Genomic DNA, 22,816 nt, shown 5'->3' with positions numbered 1-22,816 from the left:
AACTAAGCAGAACAGTAAACTCAGTTTTCTTTAGAGCTCAGAGACAACCTGACTGAGCTTCTAATATTGGAAGACAGTACAACTTCATAAATATACCAATACAATTTCAGTTATGTGTGTGGAATTTGGAACAGATATGTCATGTTATTTTTCAATTCTTTTTACTTACTCACACATCTGTTGTCCTCTAACAATATTCGGTCCCCTCTGCAGGAACAATTCACTCTCCCATTGGGAGTTAAAAGGCACAGGTCATGGCAACCTCCATTTAATAATGCACATGGAGAAAGTTCACCTGCAATAAAAAGGCTTCATTGGTAACATTTTATATTGAATTCCTAATCTACGTTACATATATATTAATAGTAAGCTATTAGACTGCCTCAATCTCTCAATAATATATCATTAAAAAGGAACATTCAGGACTTTTGAAAATCTGAGCATTCCTTAGGCTAAGTTCATTGGAAAATATGTTATACTAATAAAATATTCCTAACACATTTGATACCATGGCATCACATGAACTAGTTCTACTAGAAACCACATTGATACTGCAAACTGCAATTTTGTAAGCACTGCATTGATTAAAGAACTGTTAAGCCCAGATGCAAAGTTTATCTATGAAGTATAATTTTCATGGAAACAACTTGATTTGAAAGTTCAAAGATACAAAAGTGAGAGTGAAATAAGATTGTTAGAACAAATAACTAAAAATGAAGTGTTTGTTTTTAGTTTCCACCAAATATGGTGGAAAATTAGGCAATATAGAATTGACTTGAATATTTCAGATAATTTCAAGATATTGAACAGCAAAATCTTGAACACTATTCCTAAGAACTATAAGAAAACAAAATCCACAGTCCTAGTAACAAAAAATAAGAAAACATTTTTTAAAGAAAAAGCAAAATCCAACTGTTACTAGAAAACAGATACAATTTTAGAGATCAGAGGCTATCCAATTAGAATACACATTTGCCTTCTATTATAACTTACAGCTATTGGTGTCATTGGCAACAGCTATGATTCCCATTGGCTGATGTGGAATATCGGAACGAAGGATTTTTGTATCTCCTCCTGTGTACTTGTTGGATCGCAGGATAGCTCTTCTTCCCCAGTCTGACCAGAATATATAATTGTCATAAACAGCCAAACTGAGGAAAGTCCCAGGCCCAGATTTGACTATCACCTGAAATAAAATAAAATATCATATTTTTATGATGAATATGTAGATATTTACACATTCACACCCATTTTTGCTTCAGAAAATGAAAGATTAAGATGAGCTGGATTTAATTAATAGAAATCATCAAATAAAAATAACATTTTACTAAATGAATTATGACAACATGCTTTATATTTTATTTAAAATGTGGTAGTCATTAGTGCTTGCAATGTGTTTACATAATATTTCAAGTATACTTTTATTAATAATCCAATTTGTATAACAAGTATATTACTTGGTATTATAAACAAAAATGAATAGGCCAAAAATATTAGATGAAGATTATCAACATTTATTAATATTTAGTAAAAAATCACCAGACACATAGCAGATAGTCATTAAGTTCTCAGAACTACATATGGAATATAAAGAAACATAAGATCTAGGTTCTTTCTTTAGGAAGTTCACAGCATGAGTGAATAAACTAGTTGTACATGTCTGAGAATAAACGTTTAGAAGTAAAGATCCTACTTTCACTCAGATAAAAGGGACTAGATTTATCTTTTGATCTAAAACAACTACACAACAGCGAAATATAGAAAACAAGGCTTTTCAACACATTGCACATCAGGAAATGGAAGGTAGTGATTCCTGAGTAATAGGAAATACTGGGTATATCCTATGGCATTCTCCATTTTCCAGAGATTGCAGGTGGCAGCACACACGGAACAGAAACGGAGCCCAGAGAATTCCATGAATAAAAGTTATGGGAAGTGAAAGTCATTGGAAAGTTATGGTTTGCTATACCTCATGGGGCAAGAGGGTCAAGAGAACAGGGTTCAGCAGAGAGAACTGTGGGTATCTGAAAAGAGTCCTCCTGGAGCATTGAGTCAAGTACTGGCAAGTGCATGCACATGTGTACCAGCCATCTTCTCCTGGCTGGTGAAAGCACCACGGGAAAGGATTAGAGAGGAGTCCCCAAGTTCACATGGGTCCAGAAATCATGTCTGTTAACACCAACCAGATGTAAAAACTTTCTAATTCATGAGACTCTAAGTAGAGTACTCCGTAGGGTCTGCCTTAGCAGTGGAGAATTATTACCCTAGACTAAATAAACCTTGTTCTCATTTTCTCTAACAAATCGTAAAAGCCAAACCAGAAAAGAGCAAACTCTTTCCAACTAGCTTAACTGTCAATAATTTTTTTAAGAATATAAAAATGTATACCAGCAAACTACTATGCAAGGAAAACATAAAAAGGAAGAAAATCCTCAAATCAATGACTTCTGCTTTAACCTTAAGAAACTAGAAGAAAAGCTAAAGTAACAAAAAGAAAAAACTAAAGAAGGGAAATTTAAAAAAATAGAAAAAAGAAAAACAATAGAGCAAAATCAGTAAAACCAAAAACTAGGTTCTTGATATTAATAAAATGTTTAATATATCATGATAAAATTAGGTTTGTCCCAAATATGACCTGATTCAATATTAAAAAATCAATCAGTATAATTCAGCATAAAGGCTGACTAAAGAAGAAAACTCATATTCATGTCTCATCACATGCAGAAAAATTATTTGATAAGATGTAGTGTTATTCCTGACCAAAAAAAAAAATCACAAAAGAAAATATGAACAGAAATAAAATAAGAAACAAAACAGGAGTAATCACTCTCACTGCTTCTTTTTAACATGATTCTGGAGTTTCTAACTAGTATATTAAGGCAAAAAAATAAAACAAAAAGAATCTACATGAGAAAAGAGAAGCCAAACTGTATTTATTGGCAGGTGACTAAATCCTCTACATAAAACATTTAACAGAATCTACAAAAAAAAACTGATAGAATGAATAAATGAATTTAGTAAAATGGCTAACACTAAAAGACTGGTCATACTAAGTGTTGGAAAGAATGTAAAAGAACTTGTAAGAATTTAAAACCATTTAACTAATTTTGGGGAAAAATCACGTTTTCTTAAAAGGTTAAAAATACAGCTAGCGCCAGGAACAGTGACTCACACCTGTAATCCCAGCACTTTGGTAGTCCGAGGTGGGTGGATCACCTGAGGTCAGGAGTTTGACACCAGCCTGGCCAACATGATGAAACCCCATCTCTACTAAAAATACAAAAAAATAGCTACATGTGGTGGCAAGTGCCTGTAATCCCAGCTACACAGGCGGCTGAGCCAGGAGAATTGCTTGAACCCAGGAGGCAGCAACCCAGGAGGCAGAGGTTTCAGTGACTGCCATTGTGCTCTAGCCTGGGTAACAAGAGCGAAACTCCGTCTCAAAAAAAAAAAAAAAAAAAAAAAAGTAAGAAAGAAGGAGGGAGGGAGGGAGGGAGGAACGGAAGGAAGGAAGGAAAGAAGGAAGGTAGGCAGGCAGGCAGGCCACTCAAGTGTCCATGCACAGGTAAATGTATAAACAAATTGCTTATAGTCTATGTGAAAAAGATTGTCTCCTTTGACCAGACTCTAGTCAGGTTCCCATGAGCTCCTTTTTAGCTAGGCTCTGTCCTTGGGTATTGCCAAGAACCCAATTCTAGCAAAATATTTTTTAAGTCAACTTAGGTAGAATTTCCCCCTTGATATCTGATTACCCTCCATATCTGTCCAAATTCCTCATTCCCCAACATCCCCTAGGTGATGTCTGATTACCCTGGCTTGCCTCTGATAAGAATCCTGTTTGATCCTTTTAGCTAGAATCCTCAATTTTCCATGAGGCTTTTTTCTTAGTAATTTTCCATCCACTGATTCCTTACTTTGCTCCTAGGCTATAAACCTCCTCTTTTCCTTTTCATATTTGTAATTTAGCCCAATACCTCAATATCCCTCCACTACTGCAAAACCCCATTGCAGTAGCCCCTATACCTGTATAAATGATCTTGAATGAAATCCCCTTGCCATTTTGTCAAGAGTGAATAACTTTTATTTAATGTGTACAATGGGATACTACTGAACAAACAAGATAAATGAGATGTACTATTGATGCATATAAGAATGTGAACAATTTTCAAAATAATTTTGTTGAAAAAAAGAAGCCATATTAAAAAATATAAACTATATGGTACCATTCACTTAAACTTCTGAAAAATGTGGAGTAATATAGTGACAAAAAAAGATATAGTACTTACTGTGGATAGAGTGGGAACAGCATAAAAAAGAATGAGATCATGTCCTTTGCAGGAACCTGATGTAGCTGGAGGACATTATCCTTAGCACAGTAATGCAGACACAGACAATCAAGTACCACACATTCTCACTTATAGGTGGGAGCAAATGATGAGAACATATGGACACACAGAAAGAAACAACAGCACTGTGTGGAGGGTCAGGGGAGAGAGAGGAACAGAAAAACCAACTATTGGGTACCAGGCTTAGAACATGAGTGATGAAGTAATCTGTACAACAAACCCCCGGGACATGAGTTTACCTATAGAAAACACCTGCACATATACCCCTGAACATAAAAGTTAAAAAAAAAAATAGAGTAGAGATGGGGCAGGGTAGAAAGAGAAATGAAAAAGGGAAATAAAGGGCTGGGCACAGTGGCTCACGCCTGTAATCCTAACACTTGGGAGACTGAGGCAGGAGGATCACTTCAACCCAGAAGTTTGTGGTTACCCTGGCAACATAGTGAAATCATGTCTCTAGAAAACGTAAAAAGTCAAAACTAAATTAGGCAGGTCTGGTAGTATGACCTCGTAGTCCCCACCTCTCGGGAGGCTGAGGTGAGAAGATTGCTTGAGCCAGGGAGGTTGAGGCTGCAGTAAGCCTTGGCTGCCTCCACTGCATTCCAGCCTGGGCAACAGAACAAGAACCTGTCTAAAAAAAAAAAAAAAAAAAAAAAAAAATTGGAAATGAAGAAACTTGGAGAAGCTAAGCATATGCTCATTATCCTCATTGTGAAGACAGATCCAAGGGGCAGAGGGGATTGTGTATAAAAACTTAATATAAATATGTGCAGTTTCCTATGTCAATTATACCTAAAATTATTTTTTTAAGGCCAGAATTTTTCTACAGTAGTTTCAGAAGTAATACTAAGTACATGTGACTGGAACTAGGTTTGGAAGAATAAGCTATATCAGAAAATAAGCTGTATTTACTGTCAATTCATTTTATTTAATTTTTTATTCTAAACCTAAACTGTAGATGCCCTAGCTAAATAGTTCCTATCAACTTTTTAGGAAATTAGTGAATGAATAGGGCTATAGTGTAAATCTAAGCACACCCCTGTTAGTTGAATGAAGAGTTCAAATGCCTAAAAGAGAAAACCTAATATAAATTCACTCCTATAATAGAAATTCATGATGTAATTTCAGAAGTAGAGAAGGAAGAAGAGAAAGAAGGAAAGAAAAGGAAGGAAGAGAAGGAGGAAGAAGGAGAGGAAAGAAGAAGGAGAAGAATAATGAGAAGGAAAAGGATAAGGAAGAAGGAGAAGGAGGAAGAGGAGGAGGAAGAGGAGGAGAAGGAGGAGGAGGAGGAGGTAGAGGAGTGGAGGAAGAGGAGATCTATAAGCTTTATAGAAGCCAAAGAAATCTGCAATATTTGCCTCCAAGGTAACAAAAACTTCCAGGAACAGTTTTAAAGGCATTGATAAAGTTTGTTTTATTTTGTTTAGTTTCAATTGGAACAAATCTGTGCCTTCCTATTATGTAATATAGGAAGTAATTCCTTCCTATTATGGAGAAATTACATGGGTGGAGGCACTGTGGCATACTTAGAATGAAGAAATAGGCCTCCTGTGTTACCAGATCCCAAGCCAAGAGACTGTGGTAATCAGTATCCACTTTAGAACTATAGACTTTTGTGATTTTTGCATGGAGAGTTATTCTAATTTTTTTATATTTAAAAATCAAATTAAATAACCTAAATATAAATATTTTGTTGAAATAAAGATATCAATTTGATTATTTGGCCTCAGTATTAATGTTTCAACCAGAATTCACCAGGTTACATTTTCCTGTAATCAGGAAAGAAGGAAAGAAAGAAAGAAAGAAAGAAAGAAAGAAAGAAAGAAAGAAAGAAAGAGAGAAAGAAAGAAAGAGAGAAAGAGAGAAAGAGAGAAAGAGAGAAAGAGAGAAAGAGAGAAAGAGAGAAAGAAGGAAGGAAGGAAGGAAGGAAGGAAGGAAGGAAGGAAGGAAGGAAGGAAGAGAGAGAGAGAGAAAGAGAGAGAGAAAGAAAGAAAGAAGAAAAGAAAGAAAGAAAGAGAGGAAGAAAGAAAGAGAAAGAGAGAAAGAAGAAAAGAGAGGAAGAAAGAAAGAAAGAAAGAGAGAGAGAAAGAAAGAAGAAAAGAGAAAGAAGAAAGAAAGAAAGAAAGAAAGAAAGAAAGAAAGAAAGAAAGAAAGAAAGAAAGGAAGGAAGGAGGGAGGGAGGAAGAAGGAAAGAAGGAGAGAAAGAGAAAGAAAGAAACTTTTACAGGAATGATTACTGCAAAAAAATGATAAGCAAGAAATAAATACTTAGCAAAAACACACACACACACAAATTAATGCATATAATGATTCTAGCCAATAAGAGTAGTAATTATACAAGGTATTTAGTAAGTAGTTACTTCATTTAATTCTTAAGATCATTTAGTGAGGTAAAGGTTATTGCAAATTTTATTCAGATATGAAGAAATAAGCTTGGAGAGATTTTGCAACTTGCCAAAAGTGATACACCTCATTAATGTAGGATCTGGAATTTGATATAAGGTTTAACCTCAAATTATAACAGCAAATGTACCAAGCTTACATGCCAGTTACTAATAAAAGTGTTTTACTAACAAACCATGAGGAAGACATAATCTTCTTTACATGTATGAGGAAGTTTAGGAGCATAGAAATTAGGTAACCTGGTCAAAGTGACAAAGTTGCACCCAGTGTTCACATTGTTAGCCATCTTCCTATATGGTCTTTAAATCCCGACCCCCTCCTTTTGCCACACATTGCCTTCTTAGAAATTAATATACTCTAACATTAAACATTTAGCAACTACTGAAATTGACATAGTTTGGAGAAAATAGATAATTTAAGGAATATGGTAATTAAAAGGATGCCATATCTCTCTCCCTCGCCCTATATCAAACTGTAAATTGCCAGGCACATGGCTCATGCTTGCAATCCCAGCATTTTGGGAGGCCAAAGCAGGCAGATAACCCGAGGTCAGAAGGTTGTGACCAGCTTGGCGAACACGGTGAATCCTTGTCTCTACTAATAATACAAAAAATTAGCCAGGCGTGGTGGTGCGTGGCTGTAGTGCCAACTATTTGGGAGGCTAAGACAGGAGAATCACCTGAACCTGGGAGGTGGAGGGTGCAGTGAGCCGAGATCATGCCTCTGCACTCCAGCCTGGGTGACAGAGCAAGACTCTGTCTCAAAATAAAAAACAAAAACAATAAAACCCTGTAAATTATTGTGAGGTAATTAACAATATTATCTTTTTGATTTCCCAAAACCCTGCCACATTCATTCTAAATTGACTGCTAATTACCCTCTTATACAAGCAATTACTTCCATTTTTTCTGAATATATAAGTAATTTCTGTTTTATAAAGCAATATTTATCAAACTTTAATGTTCATATAAATCACTTTGAGATGCTGTTAAGATTCAGACTTGGGTTCACTAGGTCAGGTACTGACTCTGAGATTTAGCATTTCTCACAGGCTTCCAGGTGCCAGTGCTGTGGATTCCAGGACCACTTTGGGTAGTTCAGAATTTTAAAATAGAGAAAAGTGAAAAGTAAACAAAAGAATAATCTTACCACACAGATATATAATTATACACCATTTTGGATTAGAAATTTATATTTATTTCCTTTTTTACCTTACAAATTGGTTTCAGATGTATGCTTTTGTATTCAATGAAAAGTCAGTTGATGGGAATTCTGCTACCAGCCAAAATGGTGTAAGCCCACTACAGCCTATCTGTCCAACTCATTACAACTTTCTCATTGTATCACTGTTGTAGAAACGAGAAAAGAGAAGCAGTAATAGAAAGAGTTGAATAGCAGCACATAGAAGGACGGGAGCAAAGTAAAATACTATTTTTACTGTCACTGTTTATTCTTTGTTTTCCCTACTTTGCATTTGGTGCTGCCCAGTAAATGAAATAGCTGTCAACATACTAGGTTTACCTTTCCTACGTACTCTCAAAAGGTATAGTTTCAATGTCCTTTATAGTCCCCATTAGTTTCCCAAATTCATACAGAGACCATGGGGATCTGGCAGCTGCCTTGTGTTAGCTCTGCAATCCAGGCGTACAGCAGGGCCTAGCCTCGGCTGTAGTGTTGTGAGTTTTGAGGACCTTGCACTGCACCTGCTCAAATGGCTACCCTCTGGCCTGCTGCACTCATGACTTTTAAAACTCTGGATTGAAAATCGCAACCCCATAAGAATATATTGGCATTGAATTGGGGGCTTTCTTCAACTGTTGTCTTCCCTAAGGACTTCACTTCATTACGCAGTCCTAGATAGATGGTTTGTCTAACTTTCTTGTCTTTTCCTCCTAGGGAAAGAGCTCAATACTGAAAGTGACAGGCACAGAGCACTACAAAGTTCCCTGAGTAGTGAGTAGAATAAAATTTTAACTTAAGAAAGCAAATATCCCCAAACTTCAACCTTTTTAAAGAGGAAAGAAAAATGTCTACCTTGATCTGTAATATATAGAACATCCCATTTTATAACACGAAAAGAGAGTTCTTTCTTAAGTTCTCTTGGGCTGAGAAAAATTTTATCAATGTAAGTGCAGGACACACTGCTGTATAACAGTGTGGGCTTACACATAACCACCAGTCCTGTAAACACACACATGCAAACAAACACACACTACAGACTTGGAAAACTAATGCTAAAATGTATCCTATTGGAAATCTGAAAAGACAGCTAATACCTAGTAAGTATACAGATTAAATTTAATATTTCTCTTTTGGATTTATTTAGAGATAGCATGTCATTTCCTAATCAACATTTCATGAATATAAAAAGTAACCTGTAATAATATTATGGACTGAGTATTTGTGTCCCCTTCCCACAAAGTCTGGTGTCAAAGCCCCAATATGATGATAATTGGAGGCTGGGCCTTTGGAGGTAATTAGGCTTAGACAAAGTCATGTGGGTGGGACACTAATGACGTAATTAATGTCTTTATAAGTAGAGAAAGAGAGATGAAAGCCCTTTCTCTCTGTCATGTGAGGCCACAGCAAGAAAGCAGCTATCTGAAAGCCAGGAAGGTGCAAGCCATCACTAGCCCCTCATCATGCTGACAGCTTGACTTCACACTTCCCAGCCCCCGAAATTGTGAGAAATAAATCTCTGTTGTTTAAGCCACCCAGACTATGGCATTTTATTATAGCAGCCCAAGCTAAGGCAAACATTTCTTCCTCTAATAACAGCCATACTTTGAGATTTATAGCTGCTTTAAATTTTAGTAAATATATATTTTTAAAATCAGTATGAAGGACAGATTGCTTGCTATGAGAGTGTAAAAATAATAATTGCTCTGGTATGCCATCTAAGAATGTCCTTTGAAATGGAAGGGCAAATAAGCAAAGAGGAGGGAGACCAGAAAGAAAGGACTTTGACAGAGGGAATATTTGGTGCAATATCCAACAGCAACAGGGACCATGAATGCCAGGAAACTGAACAAGGGTTAAGTGTGACTGTCCCTCAGACACTGAGAAGAAGATAGGCCTGATGAGAAAGCACAAAGGGCTAACATTTAACACGTTCCTTTCTACAGGCTGTGCTTGTGATTCTGAAAGCAATGGTCAGCTGTTAACATTTTTACAGGTTAATGTCATTATTGGTTTGTAGTTCTAAAGATTATTCTGCCTCTGCTGTACAGACTAGCTTAGATAAGAACAAAAAGAGTTTCAGGGATACCAGGCAAGACACACAGCATTCATCCAAAGTATAATACTTCTGATATTTTGAATTAGAGAGAAAAGTGAAGGAGAATCCAATTAACAGAACAGTATTTACAAATGAAAGACTCCCTAAATCACGCTTTACCAGAATTCATGAGTTTTCATTTATCTTTTCATCTTTTTAAATTACCAGTAAGAGTTAACATTTCATGAATGCTTTTAATGCACAGGTGTACATGTATTACATGTGTAATACATAATTTAATCTTTACAATAACCCCTGTGGTAGATACTATTTTAAGCCACGTTTTACTGGTGATGACTGAAGCTTGAAGAAGTTAGTTCAAGGTCACAGATTTACTAAATAATCCAAGACTATGTAAGACTCACATACCAATATTTGGATTAATTTGACTTGATGATAGGGACTAGAGAAACGCTTTTTTTAAATTTATTAACAGATGTATATGGGCTATTTTAATAATTAAATTGATGTTCCTTCAAGTTAGGGAAGATAGTCATTTTGATTTCCCCATTATCGTATTTTAGACAAATGAAATAGACCCTCACGGAACATTTTTTAATCACTAAGAATAAAAATTTTGGTATGACATAAATAAAAACAGTTCTTATGGATAATCTTATGAAAAATGAAACTTTTTCCATGTTGTCATCAAAAGCCATTAAAACAACCTTTTATTAATTTTAAGACTAGTAGTTTAGTTTTTGACTTCTGCTGATACAGAGAAAGGAGAAAAAATATTAAATTTAGTCTATAATTATGCAAGTGGTTTTGTAGGGGACAATATGTTTCACTAAGAATTGAGCTAACTCCTGCCATCTCATTGCTCATTAAATTTTATATAGTAGAGAAAGTGAAATTCATTAAATTACGCTTCAGTTTTCATGTTAAAACACTTCTATTAAAAGTTCATGAAAACATCACCTTGAGTCTTTGTGTATAGTGCAGAAGACTTATCATCACAAATTGCCCTCTACCATGCTGTATGGTAATGCACCATTAGGGCATAGTTTTGAGGCACTTTTAGCTTGAGCCTAGAAATGGTTCATTTTAAAAATAATAACTCATGTTGATTCACAAAATGCATTTCTTGACACAGCCACTTAATCTCAAGTGTGTCCGCATAGATAGACGTATCTATGTCCATTGTCATATAGACTTGAAATTTATGCATAAAGAATTAATAGTTACTATCCACATGCCCTTTGCATGTTGAAACTTCACTGGTGCCTTGTTGGTGAAAGCACTCAAACCAGTCAAAAATAAACCTGAATATAAAAATATTCAATTTTATAAGCCAGATAACATATTTACAACACACAGATGCTAAATGTCAAACCAAACAATTTAAAAACCAGGAACTGGGAGGCTTCCCAAACTCCCCAACTGATTGTCTCATTGACAAGATTATAAATGATCATTATGATAAATGAAAACTTGGTCCCTGCCATGGCTGGGTAGAATAGAATGTTATAGATTGCAAAGAAATGTGATAAATTGGTAATGTAGTAAATTGGTAACTTAAAACTGAAAATTTAAAGTAAAATATTTAATATAAAATAGATTATTATATTTAACGTACCTGAGCGGACTTGTAGAACAAATACAAGATTCCTAAATGACATTAGTGTCTACCCAAATTTATAAAGAACATTAAAAGCATTGATCTAAAATATTCCTCTATTGTGTCTACTGTGCTCTTAAAAAATAAAACACAGACACAATAAAGTCTCTTAACATTGAATCTTCTATTTCTTCTAATAATCTCTTTTTAAGGGAAACTTTTCTAACAGTAAAATCAACCTTCTAGATAACTACCTTGAAATAGAAAACATGATTGCCTAATTTCTATTACTCTGAGCTTCTCAGTAGACCCTCAAGTCTCCAGGGAGATTATATCAGTTAAGGCTGAAGAAAGAAGTAGTTGGTGTGCTCAAATTACAATATTTGAGGAGGGCTTAATCAAAAGACTCTTAACAAGGATTTTGGGAGAGTATAGGGATGCCTTAAGTGATGACAGAGAACCCTGGAGCTGTACCATCCTTCGGCCTGAAAGGACAATGAGCTAGAGAGGTTTTCAGAACCCTGGAGAAGACAGTCCAATTGAGAAGAGCCACCAGTTTTCTTTAAAGAGGCAGATCCTTCAGAGAGGGATATTGAAGAACGAATTCTTTTTATTTTACCCACACTCTAATCTCTCTATTTATCCAACACAACCCGAAGCCAGAGGGCAAGGAAGCCAGCTTCCATATGGACAAGCCTCTTGGAGGAAGAGACAGGTAGAGGAGGATGTAGAAAATATTTGGAAGCTGTGCCAGAGAGTAGTAGTGGAAAGAACTCTATTCTGAGACTCATTATGTTTCTTTTTTCTTTGGATAACTGTTTCTGATTCTTGGGACTCGGTCTCCTAATCCGTAAAATAAGATAGTAAAAGAGCAATAGCATAGTTCTACTCCCTTTCTAAGGAAAGAGAAAAGGTAAAATATTGTCTGAAGTCATCCAGAGGACTCATGAGAAAAAATATAAACTGTGAGATCACCAAAGTGTTATAGCCAGTGTTAAATGGAATCTGGGCAAGTTTTATATTTTTATTTTCTTGCCTTTATTTATGACTATAATTATAAAGTTATAACTCATCAACAATTCTGAATTAACTACACTTAAGCAGTTTGCGACTCATAAGCTGATTTGTATCAAGAGTATTTTATTTAAAAAACGAATCTATATATTTTTAGTGAGCTTCTTCTACTTCAAATTCCTTTCAGACACATTCAGTTTGAGATTCGATTCAATAGTTTTTTTCTTTGGGAATCCTCTTTTAACTACCCAAGGTAAAATGGCTTCTTTTTCCTCTCCACATCCAGAACAGTTTTCATACACATTCTTTAAAACACTAATCAGAGCTTTTATTTTATCCATCTCTCTGGCAAGACTGAAATATTGAAACCAGAAACTGTACCTATTTATTTTTATAACCCAAGTGCTTAAAATATACTTAACTTTCAATAATTATTTACTAATAGAATAGTGAATAAATGAGTAATTAAAAAAAACTTTTCTTCTGCTGTATGAGTTTATTTCTTCTGCTGCTTCTTTTAAAGTGTGTGTGTGTGTGTGTGTGTGTGTACACGAACTACTAGCTAGACTTTGTACTTTATTTGCATATGTACACAAAATAAAATCGTTTCTTTGTGAAATGGTATTACCAACATTTGTGTTTTACTGAAGAACTGTAGACATAATCTTCCCAGGATCAAACTCATACCTTTGATAAATGTTTCAGTGATTTTACTCTCTGGATCTCACTGTCTAAATACAACTCTCTTGGTTTTCTAATATTTTAGTAGAAAAAGTGAAGAGCTACTCAAAGGAGGGTATATTAAATCAAAACCGCATATGTCTACACCATTCTGAAATGCCAGTCTTAATCTTTCAAACTGAGACTTACAGAAGCTCAGGAAAAAGACAAATATTACTTTAGATGCTACATTACAAGAAGTTAAAAACTGTCCTGTACTTATATGTATGCATGAATATATATCTTTCAATGTGTTTGTATGCATGTATGAATAACAAAGAAAGATCAATTTATTTTGACATTCCATACATTTGAAAAAAATACAGCCTAGGACTATTAGCTAGAGTCAGAAGGTTTGGATTCATATCTAGAAATACCTTTTACTAGTATATAGTAGCAAATGTATTTGTCATAAGAGTCTGGAGAACGTTAAATAATATACACAAAACATTTAGCATGTAACACAGTGAGTACTTAATAATTGTTAGCTACAATTATCAATATTTTTCATAAATGTGGTAGGAGTTAAATAAGTTGGTTGGGACCTGGTAAATAAGATTTAAAATTTTAAATGCTTTTTGAATCTTATTTCTATTTTTTAAAGTTTTGCAAACTAAAGAACCAACTTAAAAATTAACTTTGGGAATGGATTTTCATTTGTAAATTTAATGCTTTTTAAACTTCTGACTTAATCACATCATCAAATCTATGCCTAGAGGTAAAACTAATGTCTGTTTTGGTAAAATATTTGAGTTCCATTTTATTTTTTCCTGGCATGTTAACTGAAAAGTTCTACTAATAACGAAGGTTACTATGCCTATTTAGTAACTTTGAAGTAAAATAAAAAAGCAGTTTTCTCTAAGCAACTCATATGACATGGACATTGACGGGCCTGAAGCTCCTGTTCACCTATGATATTAAAACTGCAGCTGCTACAAGTAGGTGAAGGTACAGTGATCATCTACAAGATCTTCAATTCTGGAAATCAAATAATTGTGTTTGCTTGTTGTGTATATGAGGAGAGGGAGTGTGTCTCCAATGGGTTTCAGGACAGGCTACCCCAAAATATGGCATCTTGTCATTTGAGAAAACAGCAGAAGCAGGAAGGCAACTCTGGCCTTCTCTTTCTCTTCTCCCCTGAAACAAGCCACAAATGAATTATCTGGCCTTTTTCTGAAGTAGGTCATATGACTCTCATCTGCCCTTGGATGAAAGGACACCTAATTTGTCCTATGCTTGGAGAAAAGACCCCCCTAATGTGCCCTATATAGAGAGAAAAGGAATGTCACACAGTGACATGGAGAAGAATCTGGATAACAGGCCTTACTAAGCTCCCCCCAACAGTTTAGTTTATTATTATTAGATCATAACCCACATTATCTTCCCGTCATATTTCTTCACAACTACCCACTTCATCACCAAACTTAGCACAAAAACGCACAGATTTCACTGTTTCTTAGGTTTATTTCTGAAGGCTCCAATGTCACTTAAAAGTTATATAAAATAAACTTTTATGCTGTTCTTTCGTTAATGTGTCTTTTATTGTTAGGGTCTCAGTTATGAACTTAACAATGGGAGAGCAAAGACTTACCTTCTCCCCTACACCTGTTTGAAACATACTGTTCTGAATATTGTCATGATTGCCAGCCAAGACAAGCAAATTAAAAAACATATTTTTTTCCAGTGTCACTTTGAGAAAGTGACAAAGCTCTGTGTGACCGGAGGTTATATCCAAAACGTTTACTTAACTATAAAATTAAATTACATACATGTCCATAGGTTACCTTTGAATCACTTGAATAAACATGGAAATATTTATCAAATGTATATGTAATGGTGAGAAAGTAAGCTATGTATTTGAATTTTCATAAATATATGGAGATGTAATCCTAAGATACTTCTTTTTTTTTTTTTTTTTTTTTTTTTTTTTTTTTTTTTTTTTTTTGAGACGGAGTTTCGCTCTTGTTACCCAGGCTGGAGTACAATGGCACGATCTCGGCTCACCGCAACCTCTGCCCCCTGGGTTCAGGCAATTCTCCTGCCTCAGCCTCCTGAGTAGCTGGGATTACAGGCACACGCCACCGTGCCCAGCTAATTTTTTGTAGTTTTTAGTAGAGACGGGGTTTCACCGTGTTGACCAGGATGGTCTCGATCTGCCGACCTCGTGATCCACCCGCCTCGGCCTCCCAAAGTGCTGGGACTACAGGCTTGAGCCACCGCACCCGGCCAAGATACTTCTTTATATATCAGATTAAAAAGCAAATATTTTAAAAATAAAAATTAAAAACTACTACAGGTTCTGACTATGTGACTTTCTGAATTTTCATATAGACATTTTCTTAACTATGCATCTAGTTTTCTTTTCAATCCAATTTATTACAGTTTATTGAATAAGACATTTAGAAAATGCTGTTTATTTTTAGAGTTGCAAAAAGTTCTGGATCATCATTAAGTCTGCTTACATAATCCTTAAAATTAAATATACACATTAGAAACTTGTCTCAATTTAAAATTCATCTTCTTTATTAGAATGCTATTAATGAAGCAGAAATTTAAAACAAAAATTTAACAGTAATATAAAAGTTTTTAGGAAATGAGTAAAAGTGGCATCTCTCCTATACCTAGATTTGAGTCTCTGCATGTTTAACCTTTTTCAAGGGCCTCTAAAATTATTGAAATGCTCACTAGAGAGTCCTGTATGGCCTGACCACTGTTACGTCTCTGGAACTAATACCTACGGTGCTCTTCCATGCTCTTCTGTTTCCTCTGTGCTAGTCACAAATGCTTCAAGCACATCTAAGGTCTTTGTATTGGCTATTCTCTATGCCTGTGAGTCTTCTCCCCAAAATATTCACACACCAGCTAGCTCACTTCTTTGGGATTTTCCTCAAATATCCCTTTTTCTATGAAGGAGGCTTATCTTGAGTTCCCTACTGCAGTTTGCCTCTCTTTAGTATACCACACTCAGTGTCTTTATTCAGCTTTCCTTTGTACTTGCTACATTTACGGCTTATTATCTGTCGTCCCATGAACATAATCTTCTTGGGAGCAGGGATCTCTGTCTGTGCAGTTCATTGACGAAGCCTAAGCTCCAAAGAATATCACCTGATACATATTAGGCACTCAACAAACACTTGCTGAGTAAAATAATAAAGTGGTTAGACACCTGAAAATGCAAGCGAAAACCACAGTGAAATACCACCTCATGCCTGTTAGGATGGCTATGATGAAAAAGACAGATAATAACGAGTATTAGCAAGGATGTGAAAAAAATAGAATTGTCCTACAGTGCCGGAGGGAAGGGAGAACGACACAGCCACTTTACAGAGCAGTCTGACAATGTCTCAAATAGTTAAACATAGCGTCTGTATGGCCCAACAAATCTGAGTTCACCCAAGTAAAATGAAATTATGTGTCCACACTAAAATGTTTACAGAAAAAAATCATAGCAGCACTATTTATAGTAGTCAAAAAGTAGAAATAACTCAAATGTCCATCTAACGGTGAAAGAATAAATAAAATGTGGTATGTTCATAGATTATTCATGATTAAAAGTAAATGAAGTACTAATGCATGTTACAATATAAATGAACCATGAAAATGTTATGCTAAGTGAAAGAAAGTAATCAGAAAGGACCATATATTATATAATTTAATTTATAAGATATTTCCAGAATAGGCAAATCTATAACAAAGTAGATACATGATTGCTTAGGGCTGAAGAAGTGAGAGCTTGAGGACTGACAGCTAAGTGGAGAAGGGTTTCTTTTTGGTGTGATAAAGATGTTTTAGGATGGGTGCAGAGCTTCACAGCTGAAGCCCCAGCACTTTGTGAGGCCAAGGTGAGAGGATCACTTGAGCCGAAAAGTTTGAGAACAGCCTGGCAACACGGCAACAGCCTCTACAAAAAATACACAAAAATATCTAAGTGTGGTGTCACGTGCCTGTAGTTCCAGCTACCCAGGAGGTTGAGGTGGGAGGATGGCTTGACCTGGGAGGCAGAGGTTGCAGTGATTTGTAATGGCACCACTGCACTCCAGCCTGGGCAACAGAGCCAGACCCCATTTCCAAAAAAAAAAAAGAAAAAGGAAAAAAAAAAGGCTTAAAGCACAATCTGTGCTTTCAAAGAAATTAGGAAAGATAAATATAGACTACAATATCAACAACATTTTATGATATTTAATAGTGCAGAAAAACAGGTAGTAGTCTTGCAAAAACATCTAATTGGTTCATAGATCTAAGTGCTGTACTATGTAATACAACGACATTGAACATGTTAAACAACGTCATAGTATACAGAATGCAAATCCAGTGTTCAAAATTCTGCAAGATAAATGAACTGTTTTTTCTAACAATAGAAAATTGCAAAGACTCCTAAATAAACAAGAAATAAGAAAAACTAGATTTAAAATACATATCAATTATTTGTAATGTGTGGACTTTATGTGGATCACATTTCAGAGACACAGATGACAGGCTCATATATGTAGAATATACTAAAAGATCTACAAAAAGTTACTAGAACTAAGACATGACCAGAGTAAGTTCAGAGACGACAAAAAAAAACAAACAAACTGTATTTCTGCATATTAGGAAGGAAAAATTAGAAATTAAAATGAAATCAACTGCAAACTGTAATAGCAATAAAAACATATTAAGTTCTCTGTGCAGAAATAAGTCCAATACCATCCTGGAATGTCTTGTGGGGCCAGAAGGTAAAAACTTGTTGAAAAATTGATGGGGCATGTCAAGAGGACAAGGGAGGACACTTGGAGGACCTCTTCATGGCCATATGGGAGACATTGGAGAAACAAATAAAAATAGTTTTAGATTATAATCTATGGAATAAATACAATAAATTTCCATGATTTCATACTCACATAAATAATTGAATAAATAAATCAATAACTAAACAAGGGAAAGTTCTTCCATAGAGAAGATTTCTGAGTAATAAATATAGAATAAATTAACCGAAATAGAAAATTATCACTTGGCAAGATTCAAATTAAATCATTGTTTCAGGCAAGAAGCATGAAAAGAAGCTAAAATTAGTGGGCAAAATACAATGAGGATTTAAACATTTACATAGTTTCAAAAACTTCCTATAAGAATATTAATTAATTTCATAGGGAATAAATAGTAACTTTACAGTAGAACAAAATGTTATTTTAACTAAGTGATCAAAGTTAACATTACTGAGAAGGACACATGTCACTATTATAGTCTCCCTCCCAACATTTATAATCAGAATTTAATCACATGGCAATATCAAATAAACCCAAATTGAAGGACAGGCTAAAAAACAATAGGCCAATACTACTCAAATTAATCAAGTTAAAGAAAGAGAAAGGAAGACTGGAGCAATGTTTATATTAACTTCCAACAAGAAAATCTGGTCACCAAATATAATGTGTATTCCAATATTGGAGCCTGGTTTAGAAAAGAGTTTATTTACACAATTGTAGAAACTTGAAAAAGATCTATAGATTAATTAATAATGTATCAATGTCAGCTTTTATAACTGTGTTATGGGTATCTAAAATGTTAACATTTGGGAAAGCTTGGAAAATGTTGTATAGAAACTCTCTGTACTATTTTGTAACTTTTTGTAAGCCTAACATTTTAAATTAAATCATTTAAAATAAAACAACCTCATAACAATAAATATAAAATACATTTACTAAAATATATACAAGACACCTACAATGAAAACTAATGAACATTGATGACAGAATTAAAGAAGACCTAATAAGTTATTATATGTGTACTATATTTAACAATCATAAAACTCATTGCAATTAAGATATAAATTTTACCCTGGGTTATCCATAATACAGTAAAATACCTTTCAAAATTTCAGCAGAAGTTTTTGTTGAAGCTCTCAAACCAATTCTAAAATGTATAGGAAAATGAAAAGAAATCAAAATAGCTCACACATTATTGTGGAAAGGCAATTACATGAGAAAAAGGTTCTCCTCAATAAATGAAGTTGGAACAACTACATATATATACGTTTGTGATTGTGTACATACAGGAAGAAAGAGAAATAGTGTTCAGGGGAATGTACTGGGGCTCAGAAAACAATAACCAAAATGAAGACCTCGGAAGCAGACTCAGAACAAAGTTTCCTCCTGAATTTCTGCTGGCCCCTCATTGTCCCCAGAGGCAAACCACAAAAAATAGAATTCCGCTTCTCCAAGGCAAGTCATAGAAACTAAAACTCATTTTCCTCACAGCCAGACATAAAAACTGGAATGATTACTTTTCCCATCTTTTTGTCCAGGAGCTGGCCATGAAATTTTCTATCCTACCCTTGTCCTATAGTAGGTCATAAGTCCCTCATTTCATGGAGATTCTGCCTCATACCTAGGAGGAAGGAATCTGACACAGAGAATCCCAAAAGAATCTTACCACGCAGGCCTGGATAGATTTCCTCACTTCAGTCCACTAGCATTAGATCATACTTTTTTTATCCAATCATGTTTCTATATGGCTGTCCATTCTTCATTGAACTTAAACATAAAAATGAATGATTTCTCTTGTGTCTTTGGGTATTCATTCTGCGGGTTCCCATATCACATAAAGCTTTGATGAAACAAATTGTTATGCTCTTCTCTTGTTAGCCTATTTTTGTTATAGAAGTGTCAACTGTGAGTCTTAGGATAAAGAGGAAAGGTATCATGCCCTTTTAGCCCCATAAAAGGAAAGAAAGAATGAGATGGTTTCAATGACGAATTGTCTCAAATGATTAATATAAATTCATATAAGTAAAGAAAAAATAACACCTACATAAACTTCCTCAATAAAATAGAAGAGGAAATACTTTCCAATCCATTTATAAAACTAGGGTAACCCTAATACCTAAATTTAACAGACATTACAAGAAGATAAATGATATATTAATATATGTTATGGCTATCAATGTAAATATTTTAAACAAAGCATCAGTAATTTTAATGTAACCTTATATAAACAATAATACATGATTATTAAGTATGGCTTATCTCAAGAATGCTTTAGTATTAAAAAAAACAATGAATGTAATTTACTAAACAAAATAAACCAGAAAAACATGTGATTCTTGCAACACATGCAAAAAAGCATTTGACACACTGTTGATAGGGCTGTAAATTAATTCAGCCATTGTGGAAGACAGTGTGGTGATTCCTCAAGGATCTAGAAACAGAAATACCATTTGACCCAGCAATCTTGTTATCGGGCATACATAAAAAGGATTATAAATCATTCTATTATAAAGACATATGCACACAAATGTTTATTGTGGCACTGTTCACAATACCAAAGACTTGGAACCAACTCAAATGCCCATCAATTATAGACTGGATAAAGAAAATGTGGCACATATCTACCATGGAATACTATACAGCCATAAAAAAGGATAAGTTCATGTCCTTTGCAGGGACATGGATAAAGCTGGAAACCATCATTTACAGCAAACTGACACAAGAACAGAAAACCAAATACCACATGTTCTCACTCATAAGTGAGTGTTAAATAATGAGAACACATGGACACAGGGAGTGGAACATCACACACTGGGGCCTGTTAATGGGTAGGGGGCTAGAGAAGAGATAGCAGGGGTTCAGGGGATAGGTGAGGGATAGCATTAAGAAAAATATGGACGACAGGGTGATGGATGCAGCAAACCACTGTGTCAAGTGTATACCTATGTAACAAACCTGCACATTCTGTACATGTACCCTAGAACTAAAGTATAATTAAAAAAAAACAAAAAAATTTTTTTTAAAAGGAAAAGTATTTGACAAAATTTAACCCTGACTTATGATAAAAAGATACAGCAAAGTAGAAATGAAAGGAAATTTCCTCAAACTGATAAAGAATATCAATAAACAATCTATAAGCTAACATAATACCTAGTGATTATGTGGTGGTGATTATAAGACCCCATATATTTTCAAAGTGACTTTTAAAAGTGTAGTGACCTTATCTTATATAAATTATGACTCAAAATGATTTTTAAAATACAACTGCAGATATTTTGACTATATTTGATACATTAAGGAACCATTATTTTTAAATATAATAGTGGTTTTGCGATAGTCATAACTAATAAAAACAATTTCCTTTGGTTACATGTTTAGTGTAACTAACATACACTATCATACACTAACATGTTCACAGATACGAAGTCTTACTGTCTGAGATTTGCTTCACGGTTATCTAAAGACTAGACGTTGGTGGGTCTGTTTGGCAAAAAAAAATTTACCATAAGTTGAGAAGTGTTATACCTGGGTGATTGACACATTAGATTAATAATTATTTGTTTTCTTTTTTATTTTTGGAGACATTGTCTTGCTCTGCCACTAAGGCTGGAGTGCAGTGGAGTGATCTTGGCTTACTGCAACCTCTGTCTCCTGGGTTCAAGTGATCCTTCTGCCTCAGCCTACTAAGTAACTGGAATTAAAGGCATGCACCATCACGCCTATTTTTGTATTTTTAGTAGAGATTGGATTTCACCATGTTGACCAGGCTGGTCTCAAACATTTGGTCTCAAGCAATCTGCCTGCTTCATCCTCCAAAAGTGCTAGGATTAGAAGTCTGAGCCATTGTGCCCAGCTGAGATTTTTTTTTTTTTTTAATTTAAAAAGTAAAGTAAAATTAAATTAAAAATTTTAAATGTAAGACAAGGAACTTAAATTACTATTAGCTTATAATAACAACTCCAGAGTATAACATGGTACACATTTTTAATACCAGGAAACTGTGTTCAAAGTGTTACATATTTTCTTAAATATTAAACACTAAATTATAGAACTAAGCACAGAACTCAAATTTCCCATATCTAATCCATGAATCCATGATTATCACACATACACACACACACCCACCCACCCACACACACACATACACCCCAAGCTGTGAGACAACAGACACAGTCTAATCAAGTCTTCAAATAAAATTATTAAAGTGATAGTTGGAGAGATATTATCGATTACTAGCAGTGAAGAGTCCCGTTAAATAAAATATAGTATTTTCTATTTTATTCATCTATTGTTTAGATAATTCAAGTTATATAAATTATTTTTCTTTTACTTGTCATAATTAAAAAAAAAATTAATGGAACATTACTTTACAAGGCAAATCTAATCTAAATTGGAAAGCAGTCTGAGAGTTCCCAGTTGTACAGCTTGGGCCTTAGGAAGCAGATCACTGTCTTCTAATATTGTAACCAATTTTCCATCTACTGGTGTCATTCTATTGATTTATACATAAAGCACAAGATGTTACTCAGAAAATGGAGTATTTTTTATCAAATAGATTTCATGAGAAATTGATTCATCATGCCAACATTGTATAGGACATTCAATCATGTTTTAATACTATGAGTACTGCTTTCCGTATTGAGTGTATCTGGAATTACATTCAAAACAAAACATTCAGAAGAGTTTTAAAGTTATTGTGACTACTTATTATAGCTTAATCCAGGCCAAATGTCTTTTAAATAAAGAAGTA

General features: G+C 34.6%; 1 protein-coding gene across 4 annotated transcripts in view; it reads right to left on the bottom strand.

The window, feature by feature from the left end:
- The window catches only part of LRP1B (LDL receptor related protein 1B), a 1,941,900-nt gene that overhangs the window by 299,711 nt on the left and 1,619,373 nt on the right, over nucleotides 1-22,816 (bottom strand). For all 4 annotated transcript variants that reach the window (XR_013518953.1, XM_078327882.1, XM_078327883.1 and 1 more), the window contains exons 44-45: nucleotides 994-1,186; nucleotides 170-295 (exon numbers count right to left, since the gene is read on the bottom strand). Coding sequence is in view for 3 of the 4 variants with exons in the window: in XM_078327882.1 (XP_078184008.1) it covers nucleotides 170-295; nucleotides 994-1,186 (319 nt within the window). In the remaining variant the exon portion in view is untranslated. The remainder of the gene's footprint in view (nucleotides 1-169; nucleotides 296-993; nucleotides 1,187-22,816) is intronic.

Source organism: Callithrix jacchus, chromosome 6, assembly GCF_049354715.1.
Source record: "Callithrix jacchus isolate 240 chromosome 6, calJac240_pri, whole genome shotgun sequence".
Classification (NCBI taxonomy): Eukaryota; Metazoa; Chordata; class Mammalia; order Primates; family Cebidae; genus Callithrix; species Callithrix jacchus.
Note: the sequence above shows the minus strand (reverse complement) of the source record. Positions and strands in the feature narration are given on the sequence as shown.